Source organism: Zootoca vivipara, chromosome 1 (genome assembly GCF_963506605.1).
Source record: "Zootoca vivipara chromosome 1, rZooViv1.1, whole genome shotgun sequence".
Lineage (NCBI taxonomy): Eukaryota > Metazoa > Chordata > Lepidosauria > Squamata > Lacertidae > Zootoca > Zootoca vivipara.
Genome location: NC_083276.1, coordinates 61510281 through 61522225, shown reverse-complemented (window position 1 = coordinate 61522225; position 11945 = coordinate 61510281). Strand labels below are relative to the sequence as shown.

General features: G+C 40.9%; 1 protein-coding gene across 3 annotated transcripts in view; it reads right to left on the bottom strand.

The window, feature by feature from the left end:
- Window positions 1–50: 50 nt before the first annotated feature.
- The window catches only part of ANO3 (anoctamin 3), a 231475-nt gene continuing 219580 nt past the window's right edge, over window positions 51–11945 (bottom strand). For all 3 annotated transcript variants that reach the window (XM_035117599.2, XM_060275243.1, XM_060275248.1), the window contains 8 exons: window positions 11811–11868; window positions 10635–10732; window positions 9989–10134; window positions 9052–9204; window positions 8254–8401; window positions 5031–5111; window positions 4145–4250; window positions 51–3669 (listed from right to left, as the gene is read on the bottom strand). In XM_035117599.2, the coding sequence (XP_034973490.2) occupies window positions 3487–3669; window positions 4145–4250; window positions 5031–5111; window positions 8254–8401; window positions 9052–9204; window positions 9989–10134; window positions 10635–10732; window positions 11811–11868 (973 nt within the window). In that variant the 3' untranslated portion in view covers window positions 51–3486. The remainder of the gene's footprint in view (window positions 3670–4144; window positions 4251–5030; window positions 5112–8253; window positions 8402–9051; window positions 9205–9988; window positions 10135–10634; window positions 10733–11810; window positions 11869–11945) is intronic.

The following is an 11945-nucleotide window of genomic DNA, read 5'->3' as shown; positions in this document are numbered from 1 at the left end:
TGAGTTATGTGTCCTCTTACACAAGGCTAGGTGCCAATTAGAGCCCCAACTAGATATATAAGCTTTTTCTATATTCACATTTTGATTCTTTCACTTTCAGTCCTCTCAAAATGCAGATGCAAGAAGAGGTTTTGCACGAAGGGTTTCTTTTTATAAATCCCCACCAACAGTTCCCCACTGCCTTCCCCACTTCAAAATTTATACGCCAACGCAAAATGAAGGAGAGTGAAATATAAGAATAGCAAATCGTAAACAAATATTTATTTCTGGAACAAGGGTTCCTTCTGATTGCATCAAGACACAGATTTTAGTTGGTAATAGTTAAGACATTCTGGACTAGTAACTAACTGTAGTATTTTGAAAGCCAGACTGTAGCTGCTCATGCACTCTTCCCTGAAAGAACATGCATAGACCAAAGTTATTGTAGACTAGATCAACAATGATCCAAAGCAGTTTGTTTGCATGGATGCTAGTTCTGAAGCTCTGCAGCTTGGGAGATTCCACAAATTCAGCTTGCATGCACATACTACTAATACTGGTAATTTGTTTGGAAAGACAAGTATTTAGAAATACAAAAAGAAAAGTGGAAAGAGAAAGATATTTAACCAGCATTCATGTAATACATATTTCCTGAGAACAGAGTGTGCCATATATCTTTGTAAGATAATTTGCATTCAATGCAACCACAGTAAACCAAATCAAGCAGAGCATTTCTCTCAGCTAAAGCAAATGGCTATAGATCAGCAAATTGTTAGACACTGATAATGCATGTTTTTAAAACAAATACAAAAGGGCACAAGTGAGCATTTTCAATGTGCTTACCAAGTAAGTGTGTGGGGAAAACAACATTTGATGATGCAATCCTAAGCATATCTACTCAGCAGTAAACACATCTGAGTCGGATGGCATCTACTCTCTACAAATGTGGGCTCAGGATTTCAGATCTAGGAGTAAATCCTGCTGTAGTCAGTGGGACTTACTTCTGAGAAGATATGCATAGCATTACCCTCTTACATGACCAATCCGAATGTAGCTGTGTAATAGATCAGAGTGGGATAGACAGAAGAAAAGCCAAGCAGAATCATAGTTTAACTTGACTACTTGGCAAACCATATTGGTTTTAAAGCTTGGATCCAGCCAAGGCAATCAGCAGTTAGGTAAAACGTAACAGCAAAACTCAACAGTAGCAAAACAAAGGTAACATAAGATATGTTTTACAGCACACAAATAAAGTGTGCACTTTGTCATTTGTGCCCCTAATCCAGAGATCTTTGTGTACTCTGATGCACCCATAGTGTTTATGTGCAGGCAGGCATTTCCATGCACTTCAACAGAGGTCATCAGCACCAATGTTTACATGTGCAGTGCTTCCTCCTCTATTGAAATGTATAGGAAGCCCGTGAGGTGGGGGTTGGGGTGCATTCGAGTTTCCATCTGCACAACCTCCCCTGAATTTGGGTATCAATATATAAAAAGGGCATTATGATACTATAAACAAGATTGTCATCATATAAAAACATTAATTATGTGACAGAAATATAGTAAGAAAAATCCCACAGGGTTAGAATAATGTATCATAATTAGATCACTTATGATTCCAAATGATGGAATGTGATGCATGTCCCCTGTATAACAAGATCATTTCTACAATCTGGTGTGCCGCCCCCCCCCCTAAACTACAGAAGTCATCCTAAGACTCATGCAAATATTTATTTATATATATATATGTGATATCATTGCTGTGCTTGATTATAATGAAGTGACTCTTAAGGTTTGAAGGTTTGAGGGGGGCGTGGAGTTGTTAATTTACTTTGGTTGATATAAATAAGAATTTTACACCTGAATTTTTTTACAAAAGGAAAACCCAGGAACATTTTGGTCCCCATGTACAAGTGAATCCTGCACACTTGTTTGAGTTTAGTGCTCCATTTCTTCCACATTTCGAAGTAGTAGATAATATAAATGATAATTAGTAAAGCATCATTAGATAAAATCATGACTTCAAAGCCATCAAATGATATTGCTCTCAGCTGTAGGCATGTGAGAATCAAAAGTGCAGGTCCCTGCAAGGGCATGTACTGTTTTGAAACAAAAATTTAAGAAGGGATAAAACCGGGGGATACTTGAATACTACCCCCATGCCTCTTTCCATACTTTGATTTTATAAGGGGAAAATTGGGGGGAGGGGGTGTCCTCTTTCTTTTAACTTTGAACAAGCAAGCCATGATGTTATACTTTATATTCTGCATAAGCAGGAGCTCGCATAAGGCAGGTAATAAAACTGGCTTCTTATTTGCAATGCCATGAGATTTCAAGTTGATGTGGCTGGTGAACTATATAAAATCCAGGTAGCTCAACAAGAAGATTATATCTGCACAGTTATACTTTTGCATGCCACATTAGAGCATGGATAGGACTCTTCACTTCAGAGATATGAGATGACCTTAATCTGCACATTTACTATCAGTAACCACTGAAAAGGTCGCATTGCATCCCGAGAAAGTGCTGCATCAAGAGCAGTGCAAAGGTGTATAAGCCGGCTCCGAACGCCTGCGGGCAGATCGAGAGCAAAAGTATACCACAGGACCTGAGCTATGTGCACAGTTAACTACATATGAAACAGGCTTCTGCATTCGGCCAAGGTTCTCTGGGTGCAATGTAATTTTCCTCGTGTAAGATTCTGGTATGAGATAAACAAGTTGTGCCGCATGCAGAAACCAGTTTCCCCCTGGCCGGAGAGCATCTCCAGAGCCCAGCCTTAAGGCTTTCTAATGGTGAAGCTGTTTTGATTCCCCACCCTCCACCCCTGCACTGATTTATAAAGACAAATGGACAAGAGGTGATGTGCAAACATCAAACTGCATAGTACAGATTGAACAGGCTGATATCCCTTTTAAAGGGCAGAGCCACATCCACAATCTCAACAAGAGACGAGGACAAACCTGACAGAACGGGAAGCCTCAAGGACTGTTATAGCATCAAATTATGGCCACAAAGGCAACAATTAATCTTGCTTGATTTTTTTTTCACATCATAGGCAATACAAATTCATTTGAGCAATTGAAAGCTGTAGAAGGAGTGAATAAACACGTTGTTGTTTTAAAAAATCATGCCCTTAATATGAAAGTTTTACAAGTAACAGACGTTTCTTTTCCAGAATGCTGCTGTGCATGACTCTCGCGGACTTGTTGTAGCTCATTCTACTGCTGCTTGGTGAATCCACCTCCTTTCGTAGTTGCAGCTGAGACAGCATCCAGTCTTTACCACGGACCATTAAGGGGAAGTAGCTGTTTGTCTTGACTGTTGGTAACACAATCCCCACCCACCCACTGCCTCGTTTACAGAAAAGCTTGATAATATTCTTTCCCAACAGCAGGATATACATGCAGATGAATTCCTTTGCCTCGTTCCCAAATCTTCCCATCTTCTTCAGCTCGCCCTGGGAGTTTTTTCAGTCTTGATGGTGTGACTCTCCTTCCGTATAAACTAAGGCCATTCGTGGTGATACTGTTTGCCATTCTTTTTCCGTTCTCTCTGCAAATGCTCCAGTTCGGCCTCATACATCATTTCCTGAACTAAGTATTTCTCCCTTCTCATTCTGTCGCACAAATCTTTGGGCATGTCTGGGATTAGATAGGCAATGAAAGATTTTATTCCAAAAACAAGGTGCTGAAAAGAGAGAGAATATATATATATATAGATTTAAAATGCTTACACTGATCTGTCTTGCTTGGAGCGCTGCAGTATGCTATTTGGGAAGCAATGCACTGACTAGTTGCTTATACTTGATTATTAATACTGTATTAGCATATATCAGTGATCTACTGTGTCCTTGTGGCAGGGGGCTGAAAGGGGAAGATAGAATACATCTTATACCAGTGATGAAGAACCCCCTTTTCCTTTATCCCAAAATTACATGGTTTAAAACAGCTCCTCCAATTCTCCCTATGCGAACATAATGCCAGCAGTGAGAGGGTTATGAATGTGTGCTTCATTTACACCAGGAAATGAGAAACTTTTTCAAACAAATGTCTTCTGGGTAATCCTTTGGGAGCCATATTCCAACAGTGTGTGGGGCCAGAGGCAAATGTGGGCAGACCAATGGATGTTAATTTTACCTTTGTACAGTAGCTATATAACTAACCTCAAACACTATAATGAAAGCCAGTCGAGCAGCAAGAACATGCCAGAACTGCAAGGTGAACTCATAGGGTGTCGAACTCCACGGGGGCGCTCTGTAATCTCTGTACCTGTGATGGAAATAAAGAAGATGAAAGCCATTTGGGAAAACTAGAGGCACTTGTAACCATGCAGACAGCCTGAGCTCCCCATTTCAGCGGTGTTTTGGCAGAAGACACAAGCAGCTATTTATGGAAACCCACCAAAACAGTGTGAAGGAGGGGTAAGCGATGTGCCTATTTATGATCAAAGTTGCAAAATAAATGAATGCCTTAGAATATTAAAGGCAATATTGGTGAATTATGCACAAGGCAAAAATGAAGTCTGAAGTTAGCGGTCTGGTATACCCCCACTTCTGACAGTAAATATGATCCTGTACTATTCATGGGCTGTGTGTGAGGCCCACATGATGTGAAGCTAGGGCAGCACTGCAATCCCCTCAAGGCTATGGAATAACTACCCAATGAGATTTTGAACATTTCTTTTCTGCAGCCCTTCTGAAGTGCAAAAAGTGTGCTCTTTCCCACTGACCTTCTAGCATTTCCCCACCCCCACCCCTTTGCCCTGTTGGGTTTTGATTTTTTTTTAATCTATTATCGAAGTAGGTGTGAGTCTTAGAAGGCAGGATATAAATGTTTTAAAGCAAACACAGCAACGCGATTTAACCATGTGCATAAATAGTGATGTGGTGGATTGGTAAATTTGCTGCAAAATTTCAACATCTCCCCCTCAGCTGAACTCTATTGACTGTATTCATCAAAGCAGTTAAAAAGGATATTCAAGACTCCAGCAATTTGGGTCAAGCTTTTCTGGGGTTTCCATTGAAATTAATCAAGTGGCACAATACATACCTACAGTATCCTGAATATCCCATGCCGAGTTCGCTCAGATCAAATATTGATAAGCTACTGTTGACGTATCCCCTCAAACATCTGGAAAAAAAGAAAGCCCGGGAAATAGTTTCCAATGAGAAATGAGCTCATCATGGTTCTGTTGTGCTTATGCATGCAAAGCAGGTCTCATTCACATTCCTTGCCATTATCAATGTGTGCCTATGATTCAAATGCCATGCCTATCATATTTTCAAAGGATGATGGTGCCAAAATATTCTTGGGATTTATGCTGCAAGAAACCCATAAAGTATTGAATATGTAAGATGAGGTTTATGCTTTGTGTGAGCATATAATCCAACTCTTCATCTAAAAGGTCAAAACATTTCCATACTGTGCAGTGGCCAACCAGAATCAGAGGTGCTGAATACAGCCAGGTCCCCTTCTCAGACTGACTAATGATACCATATGGCAATGCAATAATTGTAGCAGGTGTGCAACTAATGCTGTTAAACTGGCCCAGTTTCAGAGGTCCTCACATGCAACATTGGGCTGTATGCATGCAATCAAAGTAATGAAATAATGGATGCCACTGCCTGGATGGGGGGTAGGTAGGGGGAAGGATAAATGAATCTCCCAATATGACAAAAAGATATTTGGTATGTGCACACATGTGCAGCCTTAGATGCTGAAACTCCCAACATATGGGAAATGCTGAGCACTACAGTAAGCCCCGTTCTGTGCCCAATAAGCACGAGATGCCTTTGCCCAGTGACGCTGTGACCCATAGATTGCAGCAAAAATTTGGGCAAGGCTTTGTCCAGTATCATCTCTATGTGATGGGCTCATGGAGAAAAGCTGTCCCATAAGCCCTTGCTGAAGAGGGGAGGGGAAGCCTATATAAGGCTGCTTCCCCTGGAGCTCACAGCCATTTTGCTTTGAGAGGTTTCTGTCTGCTCACTCTCAGGTTAGAGCATTGATAGGCAGACTAAGGCCCGGGGGCCAGATCCAGCCCAATTGCCTTCTAAATCCAGCCCGTGGATGGTCTGGGAATCAGTGTGTTTTTACATGAGTATCACAGAATCATAGAGTTGGAAGAGACCGCAAGGGCCATCCAGTCCAACCCCCTGCCGAGCAGGAAACACTATCAAAGCATTCTTGACATATGCCTGTCAAGCCTCTGCTTAAAGACCTCCAAAGAAGGAGACTCCACCACACTCCTTGGTAGCAAATTCCACTGCCCAACAGGTGGAATCTTCTTTCTTGTAGCTTGAATCTATTGCTCCGTGTCCACTTCTCTGGAGCAGCAGAAAACAACCTTTCTCCCTCCTCTCTGGGTTATTTGTGGGGCCTGCCTGTTGCTTTTATATGAGTAAAATGTGTGCTTTTATTTAAAAGGCATCTCTGGGTAATTTCTGGGGCATAGGAATTCGTTCATTTATTTCCCCAAAATATAGTCCGACCCCCCTCCCCCCAAGGTCTGAGGGACAGTGGACTGGCCCCCCTTCTGAAAATGTTTGCTGACCCCTGGGTCAGATTGACCAATTTTGGGTCATTGGTTGACAGGGCTGGAAAGGAATGTTTTCCCCTTTCAACCTGATTGGCACTTGGTTGGGTTTTTCCCGCCTTTCCCTCAGTGAAATTATGGCTTTCCTTTGTTAGGCGGAAGAACATTGTTTGTAGGAGGGCGGAAATGGCATTGGTCAGGATCAACATAGTATAAACAAACATTTTCATTCAGTAAAGAGCCAATAAAATACAGGGACTGCATCAATTTTAATGGTATCATTTGATGAGGCTGCAGTTGAGACTTAGGCCCAAAGCTTTTCTTTTTTGTTATCTCATTGGGATAGAAAATCTGGAAGGCAGGATACTGGCTGTGAAAAGAGTTAGAGCCAAGAAAGAGCTATGGATGATGGAGCAGATTAGAAAAATATATATAAAACTCTTTGTGTTAAGCAGTCTTTTCCCTCATACCCACCTATTAAATGTGTAACTGTAAAGCCAAGGAATAAAAACACACACTGTCAATTGGTAACATCAAAAATTAAGAAGCCTCCAGGGGGAAAGAAAGGTTAAATGATCTTTACTAAATAGTTAAATGCTACAGTGTATTTATTAAAACAAAACAATAAACAATAAGTGAAACACATCAAAAAGCGCACAACCAATTTGAACCATTTCCACATTAAATCATAGGAAGTTCTAAAATAAGGGTACACAAATTAATATCAATAACAGCAACAACCTCGCCCTCAACAAGACCCCAGAGCAAGAGTCTGCTCAGCAGCCTTAGCTTTTGTAGCTGGAGTCAGTCAGAGTTCTCCCCACCCAGGCCAGGTGGGAAAAGGCAGGGAGCAGGTCTTCTAGGTCTCATAGTCCCAGCCTCACTGCAGCCTTGCCACTCCTAGCAAGTGGCAGTGATGCCAATATTGGGAAGCTGGGATCACCACTGGGTGAGCTACGTTCTGTACATCAGGATATGAGGTCAATTAGAATTAGAGGCAAATCTGCCAGTTTTGCTGAGATTCTCTTTTTGCCACATCAGTTTCAGGTCCTTATTTTTTATTTTAAAAATCCTAATGAAAAACTTTTTTGTGCATATGTATTCTAATATACACATTTTTGCATGCAGTTTTACCTAATATAATGTATTTCCTTTTCTTTTTTGTGAATATACACATTATGAACACATTCTCTAATATATGCATGACTACATTTTTGTTGTTGTATAACTGTATTGCAAAATTCAGAGATGTGTGCATTTTGACGGATATGTGTGTTTTGCTTTGTGTATTGTTTCAGGAGGCATGAATTACATAGGTCTGCTTTAAAGTGGAAACCGGTATGAATTTCTCCTCCATCCCTAATTGAGGTGGGGAGAACCATGACACAGGGATATGGCTGACAACAATCAGGAGCATCCCTATATTTCTGTTAACATCCCTCTTTCTGCTGTAATTGCCTGGAGGGGAAGTAGCCTAGCACAATGTTTTCTAGGTATTTCACTATTTGGGGGCATATTAAGCAATTGAAATTTTCCAGCTGTCTCATTCACTTTTAGAATCTGACTAAAACTGAACACACACAGTTCAAGTTCTCTAGCTTGGCCTCTGATGCAATCCATTCTGGCCCACTGTAACCATAACAAAATGTGCAAAATATAAGAACAAATATACAAAAGGAAGCAATGCAAACTTTTGTCAAAATACAAAAGTGAAAAATACAGAAAAGGCATAATTACTTTTCCTGTCTGTATCCTTGATCGACACAGGGACCGTACTTGTATGCGTAAACAAAGCGTGGGATATAGTCAGATGTAATGGCAATAACAAAAGCGTTGGTGATGACGGCTAGGACTCCAATTCCTTCAAGGATTCCATACCAGATCCCTAGGAGAGGATAATTATCATGAGGCTAAACACAAAACAAGCAAACATGAGAAAGCAGATTATTTAATACTTTTTTCCAGTCCATGCTCAAAGAAGCCTTTGTTCTAAAATAGAATTAAATCTGCACTTTCTCAATTGCCCTGCACAGCTTGCCCTTCATTCGAACTGAGTCTAGAAAACAAACAGCTTTCATTTTTAGATCCAGTTTGCAAATTTATCATCCACAGCCACAGTATGTGATGCCTCATTTGAGACTCATTTATAATTATTACACTGCAGGTATGAAAACAACATCATTGCCCTTCCAAAAGGCTAGGGGACCATATCAGATTATTTCTGGTGCCATCTATTTTCATTTGGGAACTGGTGGATCACACACAGCAGCACTTGGACCTGTGCTTGGAGCTGATACAGCAGAAAACAAGAGAGTGAAAAATGACCACTGCTACCCTCTGCCCTGGGTAGTACAAGCAGCGTGGAAATGAATGTGGCAGGAGACCTGCTACTCAGTTCTGCTTCACTGTTTCCAAGGCAGGGCTTGGGATTTCTCTCTCATGTAGGTTAGTATTTGTAACTTAGGTAAACCAAAAACAAAACTTGCGGACCAAACGATAAAAAGAATTTGCTACAGTGACTGCGCTTTGTCTCACCTATATCAGTTGCTCTTGCAGGCATCGGTCGCCTCCACTGCGTGACAAATTTATATGCATCAAGCCGGATTTCTATGATATTGTTGAGCAAGGCCAGCAGAGGTGCCAGGGGGAAAGCAGCAACAAAGATTGTGGTGAAGCCGAACTGTAGAACTGGAAAGAAAGTACACATGATCAAAAAGGGAGAACCACTCTTGGTTACCCTTCTTTTTTCTTTGGAGTGCTATGATTCGGGCCTTTATTAAGGTTCAGAGATTGTATACTCATGGGGGTGGTAGGTGGTTGATGGAGGTGCGAGTCGGGAAAATGTCCATGTCCCAAGGTGAGAGGCTAGGAGAAGAAAGGGAAGATCCCAGGTGAGAGCTGGGAGGGGCAACTATCTTCTGTTGGTGGCCAGGGCTAAGAATTACTTTTAAGAGAGGACTCTTATTCTATTTGTATTGTTAATAGCAGCTATTTTATTGTATTATGAAAAACTTTCACAAGAGACCTCAAAGTGATGGTCGAAAAGAAAAGAAAAGAAAAGAGGGGGATCCATGTCTAATACATAATTTTATTTGTATGCCGCCTTTCCATAGTTTAAACCATGCTCAACGAAGCTTACAGCACACACAAAAAATCACATAATTACAAACGTAACAAAAGTAATCATAAACAATAAATAAAACATCAAAAGTACACAACCAAATTAAGCGAAACAAAAAACAAAAAAGATAATTAATATCAAAAACAGCAACAACTCTATCCGCAATCAACAAAACCTAAATAATACTCCAGCCCAAGAGTCTATTCAACAGACTCACCTTTGTAGCTGGAGTCCGTCAGACCAGGTGGGAAAAGGCCTGCAAGGCAGGGAGCAGGTCTTACCGGACTCACAGCCAAGAATCTACCAGTTTCTTTTTTTTATTAAAAAGGGCAATTTCATAAGAACGCTCACCCATCTCTAAGTACTCATCCATCAGACCATGGAGATTCATGGGCTGTAGATTCCAATCTTTTTCCCACTGAGGTAGAGAAATTTTATGCTCCAGTAACTGCCCTCCTTTCTTGATCTTGCGTCGTGCCCACCAATTTTGGAGTAACCTGTATGAGATAGTAAGAGCATAGAATCTATGGTAGAGCTCACGATAACAATTTAATCATTCACCTGATGGCTTAACTCATCACCATCCTAGTTTCTCTCATTCCTTGTGAACGTTTGTCTCCTAAGAGAAGGACATCCCTGAGAATACACAGTCCTACCAAAGCCTGATGACTTATTGATGGTGCTTGCAAACACTCTTTGAGATTTCCTCCCCCCCAAACCACGTTACAACACTTTAAATGTCTCTGCAGATAAAGTACGGCTAAATTTTATCCAAAATCCCTTTAAATATTACAACTGATTGTCATGTCCTGCATCTAGCATTAATTTTTAGTATCAAACACTTCATTCTTTAGGAAACAGAGTTCCACAGAGACGGCTTCTCTTTATGCACCTCCAAGAGTTAGCCATGCAGGAGAGGACATTTCCTGCCTTTTCTTTTGCCAGCAGATACAGTCATCAAGCCAGCATTTGATATTATGCCTCTGTTCATACTTACGGATAGCCAAGTTCCATGAAGTTGTTCCACATCTGTTTTAAAACCATGATGACACCCATCTGCAGGCAGAGGTCTATCAAACAGCCACTGGGATGACACTGAAAGCAGAAACATTAAGAAAGCAGAAACATTAAGAAAGAAGATAGAGGGGGGGAAAGGAAAGATACAATTGCAACAAATTGGCAGACCTTTGTTGCTTGCTCAGTGGGGCAGAGCTACAGCAACAGCCTCCTGGCAGTAGTGTTGCTGCTGCTTACCGGTGGGTGGAGAGCCAAGGTGGTGAAGAGGTTGGGTGTGTGTATGCACTAGTGGGAGCACCAAATTGGATCCACTAATGTGTCTGCATGGCCTTGACCTTGCTGCCACCTTGCTTTCCTCCTCTTGGCAAGTGACAGTGATGCTCTGCCAGGAGGTGCTTGCTGTGGATCCACTTGACTGGGTAAGGATTTTGGGTTAATTAAAACATACTGTTGTTCTATACCAGGCACGTCCAACTCCCAAGAGACTGCAATCTACTCACAGTATAAAAAGGCCAGTGTGATCTACCCATCGTCATTGCCAGGAGTTGTTGAGCGTTTTTAGGGGAGGGTTGACCAAAGTTGTTGCCCCCCCTTTTTTGGGTTGTACATCATACCACAATCGACCTGGGACATCCCCACGATCAAATGTTCTATAGTGTTTGGAAGTCAGGTTTGGTGAGGATGATTAAATTATTATCTAATCTACTGTCAAAAGGTTGAAGAAGCAGGTTAGTAGTAGTAGTTCTGGATAACTTGAAAGATTGCACATTGCACGTGCTTCTGTAACATTTTGGTTGACCTGATAAAGGTAGTACCCTAAAGCACACACACACACTTACAAAGAAAGTTTGGTGTTTAAGCTATTCCAGAAAATACTTTAATTCCTGAAAATTCACAACAATTTAAAAGAATTTTTTTTCAAAAGACCATTTGTTTTAATATCATATAATTTTTTAAAAATACTTTTAAAAAAGAAACAGAATAAGAGGTTGACCATTTCAGACAACAGTAATTTGGTCCATGAGCAAAGGAATGTGTGTGTGTTTATGTGTACACACACACACACACCACACGAAAGAGAGAGAGAGAGAGAGAGAGAGAGAGAGAGAGAAGAAGACAAAGATTTTACATTGGTGCAAGTAAAATTTATCCTTACTTCTTCCAGTCTCCATCTGTTAAAAAGTTTGTTATACTTTCCAGGACGTCCAGCAAACCTGTAAAATGATATTTCAGTTTTTCAGCTGAACTCAGAAAGAATGAAAATATTTGACTCTCACACATTTTTACTGAG